A 25,604-nucleotide genomic window follows, 5' to 3' on the forward strand; every position below is an offset into this window, starting at 1 on the left:
TGCCGAGTGACCGATCCGCGCGACGCGACTCCGGTCAGGCGGCGCCACGGCGACTTGACGTGCGCGCGCCGAACGAGTTGTTTCTTATCTACCGTCGTCGTCGTCGTCGTCGGCCGCCGATTTTTTTTTTACCGACTATGATATTATTATATCAATATTATAATGTCGGTGTGCACTTTTTCGTGTCTGTCCGTACGACGCCCGACCGAGTCGGGTCGTCACGACTTCATACACCGACCGCGGCCACGAGAGCTTTTTCAAAAGTCCTACGACAACACCGCCGGGAGTCCCGCTTGTTACGCGACGTGTACCGCGAGTCCCTCCTCCGCCGGTCGGTCAACCCGTTCGCGGGTTTTTTTCAGCAACGGTCAACGACACGCGGCGTGTTGCCGCCGCCGGCTACTGGCGCACGTGCGCTTTCCACGAAAAAAAAAAAAATGTATCATTACAATGTGTGCGCACTCAAATTTTTGGGATAGTTAAGTAAAAATTATTTAAAACTATTATTACCACACTATCTCTTAGATTGCGGTGTCGAGTCACTGAATTTTATGTTAATATTCGATCAAAAATGCGACGATAACGTTGCGGTTTTATTATAATATGTATTCGGCAATGGTAAATCCCGATTATGATAGGTATTTAACATATTATAGTTATCGTCATACGTGTTTAACATTATCTCGTACCTATTTGTTGGGTAAATTTTGCATTTTTTTTTTTTTTGTAACATTTTCTTATTATCGTGTTCTTAAAATATATAGCCACTAATATTATAATATTAGTAGGTAGTCTTAGGCCGTATTTTCTGCTATATAAATCAGTATTTATTCTGTTTTATCTCTATCGGTACTAGGTATTAGTTAAATTTACTATGGCTTCATACTTGTATAAAAAACATATTTTATTTATTTTTATGTTCTAATGACTAAATAATGAGTGATGGGTAAACGATTTAACTTCTTAGTCACAAAAAAATTCTTATAAAATCACAGCAAATTACTAAAGCATTTACATGAAATGTGCCTAAACCGACGTTTGAAACATATCATTAATATAGTTCGTTGTACCGGTATGGTATAATTTTACACTGGCTTGGACAGTTGGACCAATGGAATTTCATGTTAAATTACTTACCATTTGTTACGAGTTTAAATTTGAGTTTTATATCTGCCTGCGTTAGAAAAAATTTAATATATTCTCATTTTCTCAATATTGAAAAGGTTAAGAGGACTATTTCTGATATTGATGAACTGAATATTTTGAGAAATATTTAATTATGAGTTCAATTGTAATTTGTGAAGAGTTGCACTTGAACGTATTACTATTTATTATAAATAATAATATTACACAATAGTCTGGATTCCTTATACTGATCAGATATAAGTAAGATGCAAGTGTCTTATTCTGTATCAGTATCTATGTTTATGATTATTGATTATTAATTGTTCTCTTCTAATCAAGACAGTCGAGTTGACTAGGTATTTAGTTGACCATTATAGGTATTTCAGTATTTGTTTTTTATGTTGTTAGGTATTGAAGTATTGAACTCTAATGGTTTTGTCATGATGTTTTTATTTTTCATTTTGGTGATTCGTTTATTATGTATTTACTAGAAATTGTATCTATAGTGGTGCCATGGTAGTCGTTAGGGATTAAACTACCCTAATCTAACCTTTGTTAACCATTGTGTCTCTTTTTTCGTTTCCTGGAATACCTACGTGATAATATGAAAACCTCATGAAAATGATTTTATTTTTTTTTATAAAAAATGTTGTCTTGGATGAGCTGTACTAATTGTCTAATTTGTTTTTAAGGTATTGGTCCTGAAAAGAAATTAAGGCATTTATCATGTCGCTCATTATTAAAATAAATTTGTCGTCTGTATAGGTGTGTCGTGATATTGGAGTTCTATTCATTCGTAAAAATATTGAAAATCAGGGTGAATAATAGATTTTGTGGAGTGTCTTTGTCTTAATTGTAAATTATTGTTTTATTTATGTGTTTATTTTAGGTTTGGTACTATTTGTTCAAGCAGTATATAAGTGGAAATAAGTACCTATATAATAAAAAATAATGATTGATTAAAGCCATATCTAAGCCGATTTTCTCCTTAAATTTTGTTAATTATTTTACTTTTAAGCTGAGAAAAAGAAAAATATTAAAAACCGATAAAATTTTAAAATACCAAGGCTATACACACAGTAACGTAGTTGAATTTTTTTTTGAGCAGACCCGAAAAACATAATATATGAATACAAATTCAATAAAACAATATCGAATAAAGTATAACACTTTTTACTCAAACGAATGAAAAATATTTAAATATAACAACTAGAATAGTTTTAGTACGAACTACATAACTCTTATTTTGTACAAGAGACAAGACCAAAGGGATTTTAATGATTAAAAAATGTCAGGATGTTACTTCAAATAATATAACATACCTATACGGCTGACGCCTGACGGCTGTATAATATAAAGTTGTTTTATTATTTTGAAGTCTATTTGAATAGAAAATAGAAGACCAATACATTTAAATTTTAAACAAATTACAATTTAATTACAATTCATGTAAGAGTGTGTTGTACTATAAAACTTAATCGTAATCTGCATTAATACATTATCATTAAACAACTTCAATCTTGGCTAATATAATGGATAATAATATAAATCATGATCTTAGAAGATCCTTATAAACAGGGCCCCCACAAGGGGGGGGGGGGGGTTTAATAGACTTTGAGGACAGGGGCCCAGCTATTTTAAGGGCCCCCGTGGATCTGTTGAAATTTATTTGTAATTTTTGAAATTTTAGCAGAAATACTTATTTTATATTAAATAATATTGTAAAATAACATTTTATAAAATTTTACGTCATAGTCATTGATTAATGATAGTTAATTTAATATTTAACCATTGATTAAGTTGAGCTCAAAACCTGCAAAATAAAATTATAACTTTTTTTTTTTTTTTTATTAGAAATAAACAATCTATACAAATAATTATTTAATTATAAATATAGATAAATATATAAATATAGAAAAGACATTATTAATGTTGAAATACTTATGAATATTGATTTTTTATAATTTACTAACTATATTTACTACGGTATCCTGTCTTATCAGTGAATATTGGATTTGAATAAGTATAATTAAAAAACAAATATTATTCCAAAAATTGTTATATAGATGGTAAATTGTATTTTTGGAAGTTTTATAAAGGGCCCCGACAAACATTTACTATAGGGGCCCGAAATTGTATGTGAGGGCCCTGCAGTTATAAATAATATACCTAGGTACTATTATTCATTAATTATTTTATTATCGTAATATTGTATGATGTATACTAACTATTCATTCACTTTTTATATAATTTCAGTGACTTTGATTATTAAAAAAAATTTTTGGTAAGTAATGGGTAGGACCTCGATGGCACGATCTTATATAAAACATTACCCAAGCAATAATCGATTTGGCCAATTTGATAGTTAGCCGCTCTCTTATCTTATATTATGAAGTCGGCCATTTGCATGTTTAATTTTAAGAAGATAAGATATCTGTTGTCATTCCATTCCGGTATTCACTACTATTTAAATTTTTAAAATTAGATTATGAATGTTTTTATTTAGTATTTACCTTTTTTTTGCATGTAAAGATATAAAAATGTTGACATTTATATTTTTAAATTTTATTAGTAAATACTAAATAATAAAGAAATCATAATTGTTTTTAACTTTTACCACATAAAAAAGTTAAGTACTCTCAATATTTTTTTTTTTAAATACCTTACAGTGGCTTATCTTATTTATCAGTATTTTGAGTTTAATATGAAAAAACTGACCAGTTTATCAACATTTCTTAGCAAAGTTGTCTATAAAGATATCAGTATTTAATTTTTTTTTGAGTATAATAATATGAAGACCTGTGGCTTAGCAAAATTATATTAATCAAATCTTAAAGTTTAAATGGTAAGGAGATAATGTAATATATTAAAAAGAAATCTTGTGTTTTCTCATTCTGTAAATATATAACAGTATGTTTGGGCTGAACATTACCAATTTTATGTTATTAGCTTTACCTAATGCATATTTGTGTGAATTGGCCTATTACCAAAATGTGCTTGTAGTGTTTACCTGAAATTTACTTGCAACCGTTTAGACCTGGCATTTCATTCAACAAACACAATTTTGCCAATATTGTTATAAATTATATTGTATCCATAGTATATTGAAGACAAATTCATTAGAGTAATGAGTTAATTATGAATAATATTTTTCATAACTGTTCATATCAAATGCCAACTTTTTTGTTGTTTCTTACTGTTAAAATTTTTTTAAAAACAAATATTTAAAGAACACCGGGTATAGATGTTAAGAAATAGTACTATAATAACTCAATATTTACAAAAATTATAATTTTAAATTTTATCATACAATTAATCATAATTTATCTACAAAATAAGATATTTAAATTGCTTTTTATCTGAAACTAGAAATATTAACTTATATAATAGCACAAATCATTATTAAGATGTATCAACATTTAATGTAGTTGTCTATTTAACATTAAAAAAAAAAATTGTACTTGCATCTCATAATTAATTTAAACAATAATTTTAGCAAATAAAAATATACCTTCATAAAATACTATCAAAAGTGAAAGTAAAAACAAAAATAGAAAATTATATTTAATAAGCCTCATAGAAGACACTATGAATGTACATAAAAATATAATATTTTGTTAGTATTATATAAATATTTACATATTATACAGATGATTCTAAAAGGTTTATATTATTCATTTTTAAACTAAATAAAAATTAACTTAATGTTGATTTATAATTATTTACACGTCTTGTAGTGAATATTTTTCATGATATTTGTATTCATTATATCCGTCAAGAATTTTATTTTGAGCATGGTTCTAAATTAATGATTCAAACACTATAGTACATTTCTTTATGCATTATTAATATTAGATAATACACATGTATTTTATCGTTAGTATTTAATACTACTAAATAATTAAAATAGTTTCAAACGCACAATACTAATGTTATAATATTAATTTTTATAGACTTCTAATGTACATTGTACATTTATATATATTTAACTTCAATTCATCTTATTTGTTGATATGACAAACAGAGTTGATAGTTCAAACATGCCTCTTATTATTATTTCATCAATCATTATTAAAAATTTTCTTAGAATAAATCAATGTGCCTTAATTGTCTAATTTACTTATGATGTCGTCATATTCATTGATTTTATAAATACATACATATGTATTGATAACTAAATAAAAATATAGATATTATAATTTTTACTTTACTAACATATAAGATACAACCACTGAATAGCTTAAATTTAATCTATTCTATGATATAACGCGTGAATATAGTAAAACTCGATTAAATATCATTCTTGACTATCTATTTTTAATGAGTTTTCGACATGTTTTCAAGGGTTTTCAGTATTAAATATTAGAACTCAGAAGTCTAGAAATTGCTCTTGCCTGCTATTCATTTAAGACGCATTTATTATTTGTATTATTCAATAATTCTGTTTAATAAAACTATTATTAATAAAAAAAATAGTCAATACATTTTGCTCAATTAAATACGTATCGAATTATTAAAGAAAATTGTATTTATTTTAACCTCTAAATCCTAGAATTATTATTTTTCATTAAAACTAAATTTATTCATATTTTTAAACATGATTATTGAAATTAAAAACACTAGTTTATAATTTATACTAATTAGTATATTTATAAATATATCGTCTTAATTATTTTTAACAAATTAAATTAAGATAAATATTTTTCATGCTTCAATACTGATCTATATTTTAATGTATCGATTAGAATTATATTAAATTATTATATTATTGATCAACTCTTATTTTAGGTGTCAAAATGTTTTTATATAAGAATGCAGAAGAATTAAATAAATTACTTATAAGAAACAAAGACATGAGTATGTTGTTGAATGAACAAGATAGAAGTACTTTAGATAATTTAATCAATGAATTATCTAAAGATATTAATTCAAATTTACTAAAGACTATTTTGGAACTTCAGGTACACATTATTCTGTTTTAAGCTATTACAAAATCTTTAATATTATTATTTCAGGAGAATAAATATTCCATTGAAATAATTTGGCAACTACATACAAAACAAATTGTTGACTTTACAGAATTTATCACATGGTCAGTAAAATATTTACTAAATATTTTTACTTTACTTGCATTATATCAATTTGTTTCAGTTATAAGTGGGATCTTGATCATATTGTTAAAACCCTGCTTTGTATGTCTGAATCAAAGGAAAAGCTATGTCAAGACATTTTGACAGATTTATTGGGTAGTTTATTAATTTTATTGTCTGGAGAGCCTAACCATAAATTTGATCAACACATACAAATTATTCAACAGTTTTTAACTCAAGTACTGATTTTGTGAATAATATACATCAATACAAGGCCATATCTAAACTTTTTTTGGAGGGTTGGGGTCTAGAAGTATGTTTTATACCATACTATATATTGCTTATTATATAATATATTTTTATACTTTTATGAATTTATGATAAACATTAGTTTATATTTTTTAACATTTTCATTATAATAAATAAAAATGATTTTCTATTTAAAAATGTTGAGGGGGCAAGGATCCAGATACAGCCTTGTATCAATGTTTTATAATATTAATAATTTACATTTATAGATTTATCTCTACATTTTAACAGTCAAGTTTAATAATCATAAGAAATCATGATGGATGGTTGTATTTGAAAAATCTTAAATGTTCACCTTATTTAACAAACTCGACAATTCAAAAAATATTAAAAATAATATTAAAAAACATGCTTATAGCTGATGTTGATTTTCATTTGAATATTGCATATGAACAATATAGATTGTATAAAACTCCAGATTCTGTTTTCAACATGCTCAAAATGGTACTTTATGTCTTTATTACTTTTCATCTTCCTTCAAACTTAATTATATAAATAATTTAGTAATTGAAGTTTATAACTTAAATTATTTCAGTTTATAGATGAAATTGCTGAAGATGTTATTTATATATTGATTCAAAATGTCTTAACACAACATTCAGAAAAAGCCAATTGGAAATTGATACTATCCTTAATATCTACTTTTGTAAAAACTAAACCTGATAGATGTCATATGTTAAAATGTATTTATTTCTCTGTTATATATTTGTAATATAAATTGTATATTATTATTTATAAATTTAATATTTTTCTTTAACAGTGAAATTAGAAGATTTTTTCAATCAAACATTGTCCCAATCGATTACAGAAAAAAGTTTCTTAATGCAAAAAGGTGCTTTATTAATTTTTCGTCATTGTTGTTTGGAAATTGGTCTTTGGTCAGAATACAACAGATGGTACAGTTCATATAAACCAAATGTTGATACTGCTAAAGTATTCTACTCTTTGCTCACTGAACTATTGCCTATTGATGTACCGGCCGCTTTAGCAGCCCACATTAATACTGTAATTACATAAATAATTCATGAGTTTGGTTATTTTAAATGTATTTATATTAATATGTTATTCTTTCCTAGCAACCTAAACTAACAGAATCCTGTGGAGATGTACAGTCAGTTTATGTAAAAAGAGCCCAAGCCCAACTAATAAAAATAAACCACGGAGAAGATTACATGGGTCTGTTTAAAAATTACGATGATTGTCAGGTAAAAAAAATCAAACAAATTATTTATTTAATACTACACAAGGAATTTATAATATAATTATGTTAATTTTAATTCAATACAAATAATAATTTTGAAGCAATATGTATTTAATTATGCAAAATCCCAAATATTTATATTTTTTGCCAATAATCTACTGAAAATATTTGATTGTTAAGGCCATGTTAAAAATAATATGTATATGTTTATTTCTGTAAAATCAAGTTTAGGTTTAAAACAAAACAATTCATGTAAAAAAATTGCAACTTTTGTGCTAAATAGTTAAACTCATTTGTTTAATAAAAGCAATATACTAGCCATACTTCTATGTTAATAAATTATTTAATTTACATTGAAACAATTATGTGGCTAACTATATTGCATTTACCTTAATTAATTAAATTTATTATTGAATAAGGTAATACATTATTAAAAATATCTTAGCTTTCTTGTATTATCATAATTCTATGATAAAATTTCAACATTTTATTACTAATACGTATAATTTCAATAAATGGTAATTGTTTCTTTATTCTTTTACAAGTAATTGTTGACAAATGTATTAATTATAGGTTCAAGTTCAATACTAGAACCATTTTTACTATCAAATTTAAGATTAAGTAGAACACTATCTGTATTTCTTCATTAATTTGTTTTTATCATATTAAAAATATTTGAATAAATAGCATTTTTTAAGCTATAATCAAAATTGTTTACACCATGGCCTTATATCAATTAAATTAATGCACAGTGATAACTCTATATAATGAAATGTATTAAAACGAAAAACTCTATATAACTTAAATATTATAGTATATTGTTTGGTTTGATTTATAACCCATTAATTAATTAATTTTCTATAGTGTATTAGTCACACAATAATGAAGCAATATTTTATGTTCATTATACAAATTCAAAAAAAAAAAAAATAAAAATATTGGCAGAGTAAAAAAGTTTAAACAAAGATGACCGACTATTTTAAATAATTATATAAAATATAATACATAACTAACATAACCTAATAAATTAATAAAATTTAATAAAATAATAGATATGTAATAAAATACTCATGTAATGTAAAAATAATAAAATGTATGATAATAATAATACATAAATACAATAAATAATAATAATTCCATCATGCAAAAAATAAAAAAATAATTAATTTTTTTTTTAAACCCTCACCATTAAGAAAATTCTTTATGACTAAAAATATCTCTTAGTCCCTTCAGATTTGTTATAGAGCAGGGGTGGCCAAATTTTTTTTGGTCACAATCTACTAAAAATAAACTTCACCTTTGAAGATCGACTTCCATACAATTTTTTTTTTATTATTGAATAATATAATTATTAAGAAACATATAGAGCAAGTGGCCCTAAAAATAAATTCTAACATGATCGACCGTTTGGCCGCCCCTGTTATAGAGTTTTTAGTGTACAAGATTATTTTATAATTTATGATAAAAAGATCGAAGCATTAATTATTTCATTGATTTTCAATGTGTTTTATAGTTGAGCATATTAACTAATCATTCATCATGTTAATGTAACAAATAATAAATAATGATATTGAATTTTATTGTACTATATTTCAGAACCGTCATGAATCAGACATTGTCAAGGTGCTTGAATCTTACAAATCAACTGGTCAAATAATGCGAGTTGTTTTAGAAGCATGTGTTTTCAGAAATAAATATTTTACTGGTACATTTCTTAAGACTTTGATGAATACCCAATTGGTAGATGATGAGTTACGAAACAGTTTTATTGAAAAATTAAATAGTATGAATAAAATTCCTAAAAATATGTATACTAAATGGAAACAAGAACAAAAAAGCGTGTATTTTTCATAAACTTGACGTTTCTTGTATTTGCTCAATAAAAATTAAGTTGTTCTATAGTATTATTCCATTTTGTTATTGTTAACTTATTCTTATTATTAATTATAGAGCTCTATTAAATGCTCACATTGCCTTGCTAATAATAAATTATTATCAATTGATAAACTGTCTAAAGTGTTAATTAATTTTACCATTTTTGTATAATAAATATTTTAATTTTTGTTGATACACATCATGTTTAGGGAGCTTAACTTTTTCAGAGTGACAGCCAGGACCGGCTCAAGTGTTTAAAAACACCTAGGTAAATTTGAGTTTTGCCACCCCTTAGACACCCTTACATACTACATCAAATATATATATATTTTTTTAATCTATATTACAAAAATGTTAAATGCAGCCCTAGACATGAGCCTATGTCGCCTATCCCTTGAGCCGGACCTGGTGACAGCAAGTGCTTGCAGATCTCTTTTCATTTAAAAAATAATACAGTATTAAAATGTTGACATTTTTCTGTCATATACTCCTAACACCAATACATACATTTTCCGGTTCATCCGTTTGTTTTTTCTTTAATTACTTATTGTAATACCCTTCATATTTAAATAAATTATTTTCTCTGATTCATCTTTACTTTTTGATATTTATTGTTTATTCTCCATCTGATATTTGAAACTCTTTCTATCCATCTTAAAATGTATGAAAAAAAACTAATCTTAGTTAAAGGTTGTACAACTAAATTTACTCTATGTCTCAATAGTTCATCTAATACAACCTTTAACTAAACTATCTACTCAGATTTCCACATTAACACAATCACTGAGAACCTCTATTCTCATCCAAATATTGTATTTGTTCTTTTCATACCATTCCAGTCCCCTACTAAGTCTTGAGTCCTGCACCGCCATTACTCTTATTCATAAAGTATTGCTATTGGGCGCCTTTTTTAGTTCAAATAACACTAGCCAGGTTCAATCATTTTAACATATATTATCATTTATTATAAGGTTACTTATATAAATTAAATATTTTCAAATATATGCTACAAAAAAAAAGGTTATTTACTTAGAAAAATAAACTAAATGCACCATAATTCATATCAATGACTATGAAATTCTAAAATTCATTACATTTCTTATAAAGTTTTATGCTACATACTTTCTACACAGAATATAAAATTAACTATGTTTCATAATGTTAAGAATAATGTAAACAATTTATCTGTTAGATAAAAATATCTAAAAGAAATTAAAAACAAAAAACTGGGCAAGTAGGTAGGTATTGCTGTGCTGTATAGTAAGTGTTGAGTGGGATTACTGTTATGGATAAGATAAATTTAAATTCAATAATACTTTTATCTTTTTTTGTATAATATGAAAAACGATTCTGAACGGAGATCGGGAGATGTATACTTTAATACGTCATTCAGTCATTGTGTGTATAAAATATAATAATATGCGTAAGTTTTATATTTCGAATGTTTTTGAATTATAAAAAATTATGAATATCGTTATTTATAGTTTAAATACGGAATTTTCAATTTTGACATCTGCCAATATTTAAAATATTATGTATATTATATTTATCTTATGTCTTACGCCGAAGATGACGCAATCCAATGTACACGTATGTTGTGTAGTCTATACCGTAACAATTTAGGAGCAGATTTCACGATAAGACTATTTTAATAAATAATAATCAAACGGATCTAATCGGTTTTTTGTTGTTCTAAAAATGTGTCATTAAATTACGTTCGTAAGCATGTATATGAGTAAACGTATTCATAAACAATATTGACTGATAAAAATGTGAATTTTACGAAAGGTTGCGTTGTTTGGTCGGCAAAGTTCACTCTATCGTCGAATCGTTTGACCCCCATGAACACATATTAAAACGGAAATTATTTTTGTGCCACGCCGTAGTGTTTAACAAAACATAATATAAAAATAATAACAATTTTTGATATATAATATACACAATCGTTGATTATTGCAACACGTAAATATAACGTATCGATCGTTTTTTGAAATTCAAAAAAAAAAAAATAAACAACACACCGATTCATCGCCTACAGACCACGGGGACAAAGATAATATTATGTGCCTACAAAATAACGACTTGACGTCACTGTAATACTGTTTGTAGAAATCTAAACGGAACTGGCGAGTCGTGTTCGTCGTTTGCTTCACGTATTTGCGTCGTGCAGCAGTCGCGTTGCTCATTATATAACAAACCATTGGTCGACTCACCAAAGCCGGTTCATATTGACCATGGTATAGGGTAGTCCTTTGTGTGTAGGCCTTTGCGTATAGGGACTCTACTGTGTATTCTTTAAATAATTATTGAAGTATATAAACACTAATTTATGATAATTCAACATTTACAAAATCATAATCATTATCGTGCTGTTCAAATGTTATTTTGGTTACTTACGGTCAGTAATTATTTTTATTATAAGAAGCAGTCGTGTATCCCAGTGCTGCGTTATCTCCATTTAGTCCATTTAATTAAAATGCATAAGATAATAAATTCTGAGTTCAGAATAATCTACTTTTTTCTGTTAATTTTTTGTAAACTAAAATTAATCGACCTAAAATGACCTGTCATAAAATTTAAAGGTAAAATGGTAAGAATACTATTAGGAGCGCACGTAAGATTTTTAGAGTCCCAGCTAGCCAGGAAACCCTCTCTCCCCCAACAAATCTCATTCTCCGTGTTTTGCTAATGATAATAAGCAGCCGATTGTCTTTGGACATTGTTATATACATATAAATATATAATATTATACATATCATTATATCAACTTGAAAATCGCTAGAGGATGTAGACGAAGACGTTTCTCATCGCTTGCATGCGCAACAGGCACAATGTATAAGTATAAATGTATAATGTAATTATACCGAACCTATACCGGATATACCCATAGGTTGGTATAATATTATAGGTGATGTACAACCGTACACAAAACGCGGCTCTAACCGTGCGATTATAATTTTCTCCACGGGTGGGAATGCGAAAATAAAATAAAAATTCTCTGTTTACCTCTCTCTCTTCGTGTCATGTTTATTTATTATATTATACCCGCGTGGCTATATGGAATTCCGCAAACCGGGTCAGTGGTCATCGTTTAAGATGCAATTCCTCGAGCTCATCGTGATCTTATAAAATGCTATAACGCACTATAATAATTGGTAGGTATATTAATATCTAGAACAATATATTGCATAAACAGATATCCTTCGTATATACCAAGGTATTAGTAACGGGTATACCTATATAACACGATGGTTACCGCGTTATTGCAAGCTGAAAACCCCGCGTGAACAGAAAACACGACAAGGGTTGTATAATATTATTTAGGTTGGTTGATAGTATAATATAATATTATAATTTTATGTGTTTATATACGTACCGGAGAAGGGCGTATAAAACAACCATCGCGGACAAAAGAAAAACCGTAATAATACGAATAACTTGGATCATAAACGACACAAACACAATATAGGTAAATACAATATATTATATTTATAATTTTGCTCACAGCACATTATTATAAGTAAGTAGTCGTTTTGAGTGTTTTGACGGAGTCGTATATGGTGCGATGGGTGGGGCACCCCTCGCCGCCTTTTTCTTGTGTGCCTATTGCCTATAGAATGTATACTTCCTCGTGCGACGTGACAGGAGAAACGAACCACTGCAAAATAACGAACTTTACTGTTATTATGTTGTATATTTGCGTAGTGTGAATGTGTTGGATGAGGATTTTTTTTGATACGTTCGTACTTTACAAGGAATCGATTGGCGGACAGACGATAATATATTTTCAAAACGAGTTCGCGTTACAAGACCTAAATTTTGTGGAAACGTTTCGTCGAGTATACATCGTATATAAAACAAATACTTAGTGGTATATACCATGAAAGTCGTGTAAAACTACGACCCACTCGGCCACACACTCCGGTGTCTCGATATATTTACCGAGTCAGGACTACAAAGTAGATACAAACCCTTCAATCGCCATCCGAAACAATTATTATCATTATTGTTATTCACAAATCAATATATTTTGATCTATACGGTGGTTATGCGTACCTATTCGATTTTGGCACGATCCCTACAAGCGGGCGTTGTTTTCACAGTAAGTGCACACTGCACCCGGACAATGAGGGGCCCACATCGTGATCATATAATAATAATTATTTATTTATTATGTTCTAAACGCATTTTAAAGTGCGCAAGTATAATAGTATAATATTATGATGTACACGCGTGTCGCTTGCAATACTTCTTTTGGGGGGATCGTTGATTCACACGCCCTTTCCGTCGCTTTGGGAAAATGTCCGACGGACTTTAGATTTTTCCACTTTGGAGTGGGCATGTTCATAAAAGTTTCCGTTTTTAAATTTTACAGATAAATACAACTGCATGAATATAATATTTTATATATAGACTGTACTACTGAGGTCGTTTTTGTTAGATACATTAATTATGTAACGAAGCATTATCACTTTTTTTTATTAATTAACGAGATTAATCACTAGAGAAATGTACAATTTCAAAATAATTACCCACAATACTTCTAATGGTATTGATTATTTAAATTATTTAATAGCAATATAGCTGTATAGTTAGTATATGCTCGCACCTATAAGTAGGCATACTATAAAATATGTATATTATACTACTCTATAAGTGGTTACGCTGTAGGTATGAAGTACCTATCTACATATATAGCTAAGGTTTTGTATTCAATTTATTGATAAACCTTTAGGTTTAATATTTTTAAGAAAATACTTAATTTGCACCAATATGTACATTGTACCTATATAAGACGGTTGATAATTTAATATATTATGATATGTCGTATGTATTTTATGTTTTTTTAGGACATAATAATAAATCGTTTTAAACCACAAACAATTTTTTTAATATATAAATGTGTTGATAGCGTACAAAGATTTAATTTAATTATAAAGCGAAACAAAACTTTTATCAAATTTTTTTATGTACTTCGATATAAATTCTAAAAACCATTTAATTAAAATCAATCTATACAGTCAAAAATATTGATAGCTTATATTATGTGGCTATATGAACGATACAATAAAATTTTAAACAGTAAACTAGTAAATCGACCATTATAGTAGTAGCTTATAAAATATATTGTTAACTATGTAAATATTTTTCTAACAAAAGTAAAATTATAGGTTTAAATTAAAGTTAAAATAAAATATTCTAAGTTTTAATAATTTTAACAAAGTAAACGAGAAATTAATACTCTGATGAATGATGATGTGTTTTTAAAACATTTTTAATTTTAAGTATTTAAATTTAAATTACCTAACCGAGTATCTAAATATCATTTTTATATATAAACATTCTTACTGTTAATCGGTTGGAAATCATAAATGAAAATATGAAATTGTTAATAGGCTTTAGGTATATAATATAATATGTATTATGTATGTATTTCAATCAATCACAAATTCACAAATCATGACTATAAATGCCAAAATATTAATCTATTGATAAAACGTCAAGTGTTTATATCATTATTATTGTTTTCTGAAAAAAAAAAACTATAAAAAAATTACAAATTATAAATATTAAATATAAAATATCAGGGTTGAGGGTAGGTTGTATGTAAGTATTTAGTATACGCTGTACTATTATATTATCCATACCTAACCCACCTACATTTTTTTTCATAGTTTTGTACTTGTTTTTGAAGATATGTATATATTATATTGACGACTTGTGCTTCGTGAGCAGTTGATTGAGTTAAATCTTAAATATTTACTTAACATTTGCAAGAACATAATAATATATTAATGACCTTATTTATTTCAATATTAAAATATATCAAGTGTCGTTTAAGATAAAATTTTCTTGGTAAGTAGGTAATATATAACAATCTGCCGTCTATTTCAATTATGATTACTGATTTTATTTGTTCTAGTTTTTTTTATTGTGAATACAACTCATATTCCCAATTTCATGTTAAACTACAGGATTATTATTCTAGTCATAGTATATAAGACTGCTGCTATAAGCACGATCTTTAGTAGACAATTATATTATTATTTATAGACTATAATTGTAAAAGTAAATTGTGATAAATTTCACAAAATAGTAATATTCAAAGGAATGTTTAGAATATTAGTTTTTGATCTTGTTAATACGACTATAAAAAATTATAATAAATAGTCATATAGGTATATAATACTTATCAATATGATATAAAAATGTTTAATAAAGTACAAATATATTATATTTAGAAAATAGTATGTTGTTTATATATATATATATTACCAGTTACCACTAGTGGAAAGAGAAAAACTACCTGCTAATTACTTCTCAATAATATTTAATTATTTTTTTATAATATTTTAGTTATACAAATGCAATAACCGTCGGGATGCATTGCTGCAATCTGTCATGGAACGGATAAGGCCACGCGTAAGACATGGAAAGCGTCGAGCGTTAGGTAAGTAAAATATTGTATCAAGTAATACAATTTATTTTTGCGCTTTTATCCAACTACCAAGGTACAAAAGCGCAAATTCATTTTGTGCTTTTGAGCTATCGAAGAAAAGGGTGATTTACGCTTTCGGGTTTCACCGATTTCATACATTCCGCTAAACAATGGGATGTGCTACATAAACAAGGGCGCCCCATCTGTCAAAATCTAGGAGAGTGACAATCATAAAATAAAAAAATTAAACAATTAAGAATCAAAAAAATTGCGTTTATTAAATAAAAAAACATATATACATTTTTTATGTGGACAAAAATAATATTTTAAAATAAAAACTGTAAATTGCGTTTTTGCAAAGTAAATTTTCAACTACTTTTTCAACAAACTTGGTGCCGTGATAAATTTTTTTCTATGAACACAAATCACAATAACACATAATATTACGATGTACAGCCGTAATTGATTAACAAAGTGTGAGTACTTATGTACATCATGTAGTATTATCATTAAAAAAATGTATTCAAGTATTATTCATAACTAAGAGATGATAATTTTTTTAGGGGGAGTTACATGTCTTCATCTTGCACCACCTAATAGTGTACTTGTACAGGAACATAATTTAATTCATTAATAATAGATAATTTAAATACTAGACACTAAGACCTAAGTTGTCCATATCCAAATAAAGAAACTTTAGAAGATTTGAATGTTTGAGCCCATAAATTATATAGGTAAATCATTTTTAAATATCCGTGGTAATATTATAATTATATTTTAATTAATTAGTTAAACAGGTTGTTATTAAGTTTTTAAACATTTATAGAGTGTGTTAGTCCTTCTATAAGCATCGTTCTTATAATATAATTAGTTCAAAAAATGTCAAGATAATAGTGTACCTACTACCTACATTACGTTGTGTACTAATCATACTAATCAGTAAACAGTAATAAGTCTTAAAAAAATATATTTGTATGCAAAACCACGAAAACGATAACCACTATTATCCTTGAACAAAAGTATAATTGCTGGTAATTTTGTATGATTATATAATATTTCATTCTGAAATAATACATAGAAATTATAATTAATAAAATAAGGCAAAAGACAATTGGAAACTACTGCTGCGCGTATTCAGTTAGTACCACTTCAGTCCAATTTTTATAGATAAACTCGATGGTTTTAAATTGAAAAAAAAGTTCGAGTAACTTATACATCTTGTATCTATTTAGACGCTTTACTATGTATTTAAAAATAGTTAAGTTAAAATAAAGTAAAGCATTAACTACGCATGGAATATAAAATATGTTGTATATACACATAGGCGTACCACGGATGCATAATGCAATAAATAAATTTCTTAAGTGTGATTTTGGCAGAAACATTTTTTGCTAATAAGTCAAACACGGTATAGTATAGATTTTTACTGTGCAGGTATTTTAAACAATATTATAAATTTAACCATCTTAAAGGAGTGTTATAGAAAAGATAATTGTCACTGATCGAGCGACACCACAAATTCTCCTGTAAGCAAAACTTGGTATTTATTTCAGTCAAAAGTGTGCAGTCCAGTAACACTAATTCTATTTACATAATATTACATACGATTTAATAATGTCATAACAATGACGCCGATACACATTGGTACCTATAGTGACACCAAAGAAACCTATATTATATAATGTTTTAAGTACCTACCTATGTTATTGTATTTATTAGCATTTAGCATTCGCGAAATCATGGCTGGTGGACTCGTTATTGGCCGGTAAATTATAATTAATATTCGTAAAGTATTACGATTCGGCGACGTATTTAAAACAAATAATGGCAATATAATATAGGTAAATCGTATATCAATGTATATAGAATATTTTTTTTATATTTAGCAGTATGTGCCTCAACTGCAGGCAAAACGTCATTAAATTCACATTATTTGTAGACTAGGTTTATATTTTATTTGTCCGTCTCCTATTTTAATATGTATTGTCATTCTTTTCACTACTGTTCCCATTTTATAATATTTTTTTTTTTTTTTTTAATCGATTGGACGACAGGCCTAGCACACAATAGTTATAATATGGTAAGATATTAAGATTGATAAATGATATAAGTATCTACTTCACCAGTTGCAATACCTGCACTTGTACATAAAATCTTGATATTGTTACGGCATATTTATATTGCATATATATTTATAATTGTTTCAGAGTACGGCCTTATCGAGTCTTGGGTCACTATTAAGTATTTAATGTATATATTTTGCAGGTGTGATAGACATGGGATCGTTCGCGTGGGTAGTTAAATTAATTAATTAAATAGTAAAATATTATAAAATCACTAGTTGTATATTTTATTACAAACTATACCTAAAATAATAAAGTGTATATTGAGAAATTTTTTACCAGGCGAATGGTTAGAATTTCTTTTTTCACGTGTGCTGTAATAACACCGTAATACTTACGAAATTAGTTCGTTGTATTATACCTATATTATAATATTATACATTCATACTTATATGCATCGCGCTGTTAAGCTACAAATATTATCGCGCATGTTGGTCAGAATATTTTTTCGCTTATACGCCAAATTATAATGTACCGTAGTGCAAGTGTACACAACACATTTCACGCCAATGATTTGAAGATCCGTTTTGATTTTTTTCTGTTTGGATCAATGCCGTGACGCAGAGCGAGAAACCGTGCCATAGGCACAGTGCTGCATGTTCGCGCTAGTTGCTTGTGTATACATAATATAATACAATATATGTGTAGTATATATAATGTCATATAGATAATAATAAAATTCAAATAATAATAAATAATCATAATACAATGCTTACAATGGCGTTCGTTTATTTCCGAGTGTCTGGATTGTTAATTGTTTTTTTTTCTGTACACTCGACACATACAACATAATATAAAAATATATACTCGAAAAAATATTATGTATATGGTACGTTATTATATATATATATATATTATTATATTATATGTGAACAACAACACGAGTCACAGACCATAGTCGCAATATACATAATATGTTAGTATACCAAGGGTTCAATAATTTAAATTTGTTTTCATAATTCGTCCATGAGTTTGAGTGCTATTATTTGTTGTGGAAATTAGATGATGTATCTTCAATTTTTTCCTAAGAATGAAATTGATTGATCAAGTCAAAACTTAAAATAGCCGTTTGCGCAGTCTATTGTAAACAATCAATTTTTTATATAAATAACTGTGTTATTTAGAACTAATTTACTATACAAATAAAATATAAACTCGCAGTATGTAATTAGTTGGAAAACCAAAGTATTTGAATATTTAATTAGTTAATTATACATTATAGTATTGGTACATTACTACATTAGTAATTTGTATTGCTTCGAGTTGATCGGAAATTAGTTTTAAAAACTAATATATAATTTTCCGTTAGTTAACTTATGAGTTAAAACATCATATTGTGATGTGATATGTCATCAAAATTATATCAAGATACTGAAATATATTTTAAAAATAACATAAGACAAAAAACGAGGTAGACGATGAATATCACGCCTCTTGATTGGTATATTTGTTTACATTGCATAATTTAAATTTTAAAGAGATATGTATTTAATTACTGTTTTTATAAAGTTTGTGAATAATAAATATATATCTACTTATGTATATGGTAAGAACATAAAGTATGATGTACCAATGGATATACTAATAATTAGTTCAATAAAACTTCAAATAAAGTACTTACTTCTGTTATCATTCTATTTATAAATAAACTACAAAATATAACATTTTATATATTATTTAATGTATTTTATTTTTTTATTTTTCAATATATTATCTTACACTATAATTAAAATTAACTAACAATTTGTTTAAAAATAATCGGTAAAAATAAAGAATACAGTTTACTATTTTTTTATTTTTCATCAATTGTTTAACAATAAGAAATTCAACAAAATCCTTTTAGTTAATTATGGACCACAGTACCACAGTACCACACACAGTTTTTAAATAACTAAATTCCATAATAATAATAATTTATTAGTTAATAATGTTATTACTTACTTATTTGTACTTATTGATTTTAAATTTTAATACTATTATTTATAAATATGAATAAACAATGTAATACTTACTACTAATATATTATGTCTATATGAGTATATGACTAAATGCAAATATTTGCCATACAAAATGAGCAATTTAATCATATAGATAAGTATTATATATTTTATATAACATTTTAAATGAATACCTAATGATAATATTGTTACTGGAACTGCAGCATTAACACGCTTATTATGTCAAGAATTGCCTCAAAATTGTCAAGTTGTACAATATTCTTTGTAAGTGTATACCTATTTAGCATTCTATTCACCCAAGAATTTTCAACAAAATTACATTTTTACATTTTTAAATTAATCGTAATTGATACGCTAGAAATGATTAATGAATACAAAGGTAATTTTTATATAGGCACCTAATGTAATATACAATACAATTATGTATATCATATTTTATTGATATTATAAATTAACTTGTTACATACTTACATATATGTAATATATAATAATATTGTTAAATGTTGGTTATAAGATATTTCAAATACATATAATGTAGGTATTATGTGTATTATATTACGACAAGTTTTGATCGGTTTTTAAAAATGTAAGACATTTGTTCGTAGGTAATTTATTTAATAAAATTCAACATAAAGATTTAGTTTTTTTAAAAAAATATATGCAAATTAAGTATTAACCATAAATCTATAATTAAACTTTTGAGTTTCTTTGGCAGTTTGGTTACTTGTCGTTCGTGATTTTCAACGGTATAATGGATCTATAAAGTCACGTTTAGTGACTGAATTTTAATTTATAATAGTCGGTAAGTATGTCATATAATAGGAATAGGAGTATGTTTTAAAAAAAAAATAGTTACTTTAAAAATATCGAGATCTAAAATGCATCGTTAGGAAACAATGGATAAAATCTTGAGTCACGAATATATTTTATGCTGTGGTCAAATTGTGAAATATGATATCGTTGTATTTGAAACCCCAGTAGGTACATTTATATTGACTAACAAATAACAATATATAACGTAGAGCATAGGTACATTATATACAGTATTACAGTAGCTAATTATGCATGGTACCTATATAAATTATAAAATAATATGCACGCCACACGGTATATAATCGCACCTACATATTAAAAAATATTTATTATCATTATTTTTAAATATAAATTAATGGAAAAAAATAATAATATTTAGTTTTTACCTGCTTATATACACATTATATAGTGTATATTAAACTATTAAGCAAAAAATTCATATAGGAAGTAATTTTATTTTAGACGTGTATTCGGCTATATATGATTAATGATTAATATTATTAAATTATGGATAAAACTAACTCTGTGGTTGGTTTACAAATTAGTTACTCAAATGACATAAAAATGACAAGACTTTTAAGGTCATTTTAAATACAATTTTAATATTCGAGTATAACATATTTTGATTTATTTAAAATCTATAATAAATTTAGTATTCCATAGGGCATAGAGTATATATAGTATCAGTATTTTGATTGTGATATTTTTTAAATTATTGGTCAGAACTCAGAAATACTGTAATTACCTACATAATTTTATTCATTTTATAAGTTATAATAATTTATTTTGTATTTATATTAGTTAAAAAAAAGTTTTACTTATGCATTACTATGATTATAAAAAACTGTTCACAACATAACATTTACATTTTACTTTAAAATACATACCTACGTACACAACAATACAAATCTTTCCTTTCAATATTGTCAGTTTTATAGTGTGCATAAACTATCAGTAAAATACATTTATTTTCAATTTATTTATTACATGTTTACAAAAATAATATATATTCAAGGATGTCAAATGTGGATGTAATTTAATGTATTTTAAGGAATAACTATAAAAACCCGAAAATAGATTCAAAGTTCCTCCTACAATATTTTAAAATCCTAATAATAGATTTTCTAGCCATACTAACCATATATTATATATATTGATAATTATAACTATAATATAAAAACTATTCGCAATACTGTAATAATTTCAATTATTGATCTGTTAATAATTTATTTCCTATGTCAAACACTTTTAAAATATTCGTTGTAACCATTATCATGAGATTATGACAGTACCTATACTGTACACGGTATTTTACTAATAGATATACTTACTTAATTAAAATTTTCGCATTATAATTTATTTAAAATACTATTATAAACTTAACTTAACCTACACATTTTCCACTTAACACTTCTTTTAAAAACTTAGACACTATATAGGTTCAAAATTCAATTTCTATAATTTACTGAAACCAAAAATGTGTCCATTCAATTTATTCATTTTTATTTTTGTTCTATATTATAATATGCAATATTATATCAATTCGTTTAGTGTATTATATTCAGATTATTATTTATTAGATTATGTAGTACCTATCGAATATAGTCGTAGGTATTGTAAATATATATGTATACTGTATAGCATAAAAACATAAAATAACTTTGTTAAATTTACAGTTTACCTTAACACTAAACAATATTCACTCAAGTATGAAATCTGTCAGATTTACAATATATTATTTTCAATATTGTGTGTACCTACTGTGTTCAAAACACTATGAATCATTTGGGTTCATATAAATGTACCACTTGCACACAAAGCAGTAATAATTGTTTTTATTTTAAAACCATTTAAACATTCGAAATCGAGTAGATAATTGTAATACTAAATATAATATATTATGTTGAGTAGAGAAAAACAGTGTTGTATAGAAAATTGGAGAATAACGTTTAACCCATATAGTCATATAGAAACATCAAACAGTAGCATTTATTTCTCGAAGTATTATGTTATATCCTTTGAATTTCGTCGGGACAAGACGGTATTAAAATTTAAAAACAAACGTACTATACTTATTAGGTTGGCAGAATTGTAGGTATTTTTCAGTAGGTTCTAAGGTCCAGGTAGACAATGTGCTCGTACGTATATAGTAAAAGGAAACCGATATACAAGAACCCTCGTCAAATCAGCCGGTTCTGGGTTACAACCCCTCCCCCAACTGTGAACCACGGGTTCGAGAAGAAAGAAACGAAGAGAAAAAAAATAGTTTCTTTATTATTATTATTATTATACAACCACCAAAAGGGAAACTCGACAACCCTCCGTCGAATAAAAGACAGCTGCAAATAACATTCTTTCGTCCTACAGCCAAGACCGTTGCCATATAAATGGTATACAATATAATATTATATAAATATATTACACACACACATACACACACACATACACATGCACACCTTCGGGGGCCACACACCATATATACATACGCTTCCATATGCTTCATCTCCGTGCCAGTATAATAAGATATTTAGAAATGTGTAGGTATACATATAGTATTATTGTATATACTCACACTACATATATATATATATTATTATAGACTGTAGAGTAAGGTATCGAAGACAATAATAATATTACAAGAGATGGGCGATCAGTCAAAAACAATCTCGAACCGAATTGATGGACGATGAAATATATTAATATTATTATGTTCTTTTAAACAAGGCACACCACTTTTATGATTTAAATGGTTTTTTTTTTTTAATATAAATTAGAAACGGACAACGATTCGTATGTAACAATCATTTAAAAGGACGACTTTTGTATTATGTATGGTCTGAAAAAATAACATTTGTGCAAAGCATGTACTATTTAATTTTCCTTCATTAATCGATCATTCAAATCAATATGTATAGTACCTACCTATGTAAAATTTAGTATCCATTTTTAATACAAAATAAAAAATGTCTTTAAAATACAAATATATTTCTACTATTTCTACAGTTAAGTACCTATTTACCAGTAAGTTAGATGACAAATGATTTAAGTTCAAATATTATTTAGATATAATACAATTATTATTAATACACGATTATGATATCGATAAATATTTTAAAAATATAAATAAATTTGAATTTTTTCTAAGTTTAATTATTTTTAGTAGGTAATATATAGGACATAGATACATATCTACTCCTACTACTCTATACACTTTAATCCTATAATTTTTATCTTTTATTGGGTTAAGAATCATGTAACTGGTTTATACTTTATAATCTAAAATATGTGTAAAAGGATATGTTTACCTACTTAGCTGTTAGGACTTTAGTTGTATTATAATTTGTTTTAGTAATTATAAAGTAATTTTAGATTTTTTTTAAAGTTTTTTAATAACACTAAATATAAACAATAAACATATTTTTAATTTTTTAATATTGATATTATCAATTTGAATAAAGGAAAAACTAAACTTTGTTAAAAATAATATTCGTATAACATATACGTATACATTAAAACAAGAAAGAAAACTATACATTTATTTTACTAAGTGATTATTAAAATAATTTAATTTCAAGAATTATGTTAAATTATGTTAATAAGTATAAAAATAATGTAAAAAAAAAAAAATATTATTAATATTTATTTAAAAATTTTTTTGACAAATATTAGGTAATCCTTGACCTTTGTAGTCAAAAAGATGAAAGTTTTGTTTGCTTGTTTTGTATGACTAAATGATATTTAATGTATGTGTATACTTATATAGTTACATACTAACGTCATACTCGTACAAATTATGCAGATTTATTGAAAAATAATACCCATATGTTTTAAATGTATGTACATACACTGAAAAAAAAAATTTTAAACTAATTGATTATTATTTATTTGAAATCCCTTTATTTACGTCATGTCGTTATGGATTAAAATACAATACGTAATAATGCTCTGCAAACAAATCGTTTGATAATTGGTCTGAATACTAATGGTAATGTACGAGTGTATGACTAATTATTTCATCAACCGCCGATTGTCTATTAATTTTTAATAATTTTATCATAATTTATGCTACAAAAATTATAACAAAATATAATACATCTACATCAACATAGATCAAAAAAATTTAAAACAAATAGGAACACTTTGTTAATAAATATTTGCTTATATATACCTATCTACATAATTTATGTTTTTAAAATCTCAAAAAAAAATCTATATTTATTTTAAATTTGGCAATAGATTGATAAGTATAAGGTAATAATAACATTTAATACAATATTATAATATAAATTAAAAGTTGAATTACTGACAAGAGGGGTAACTAGCTATTGCGGTAAGCGATAAGGTGATAACGTGTTATGATTGCAGATTAGGTATTTTAGAAGAATATACATTTTAGCAGTACAAAATAATGTGTCGAAAAAAATTTACCTATGCACTATAGTTACAGTGTTGAATTTAAATTTTAAATATTATATATATGAATAAAGAATATATTTTTACTGTCCTTAATAAGGTTTAAACTTTTAAAGAGAACACATAATGAAAAATACCTTAGCTCCGCTATAAGATAAGATACTTACTATTAGGGCTCTGATTTATAAGTAAATACATATTTTTAATGTGACTAGATAATTTATTTTAGGCAAGAAATAAATTCATTTCAAATGGTTT

The 25,604-nt window shown here is 26.1% G+C and overlaps 1 protein-coding gene across 2 annotated transcripts; it reads left to right on the plus strand.

Moving 5' to 3' along the window:
• Positions 1-27: 27 nt before the first annotated feature.
• Positions 28-9,629, plus strand: LOC114131602 (uncharacterized). 2 transcript variants are annotated; one of them, XM_050199513.1, is made up of 9 exons: positions 28-478; positions 5,914-6,086; positions 6,141-6,217; positions 6,277-6,454; positions 6,756-6,968; positions 7,060-7,207; positions 7,285-7,529; positions 7,601-7,729; positions 9,322-9,629. In XM_050199513.1, exons 1-9 carry the CDS (start codon positions 163-165, stop codon positions 9,577-9,579), a joined length of 1,737 nt encoding a protein of 578 aa, XP_050055470.1. In that variant the 5' UTR covers positions 28-162; the 3' UTR covers positions 9,580-9,629. The 2 variants fall into 2 exon arrangements, with proteins under 2 accessions (XP_050055470.1, XP_027852661.1); XM_027996860.2 differs by lacking the exon at positions 28-478 and adding an exon at positions 3,648-3,970.
• Positions 9,630-25,604: the final 15,975 nt, after the last annotated feature.

This window comes from Aphis gossypii, chromosome 2, assembly GCF_020184175.1.
Source record: "Aphis gossypii isolate Hap1 chromosome 2, ASM2018417v2, whole genome shotgun sequence".
Taxonomy (NCBI): Eukaryota; Metazoa; Arthropoda; class Insecta; order Hemiptera; family Aphididae; genus Aphis; species Aphis gossypii.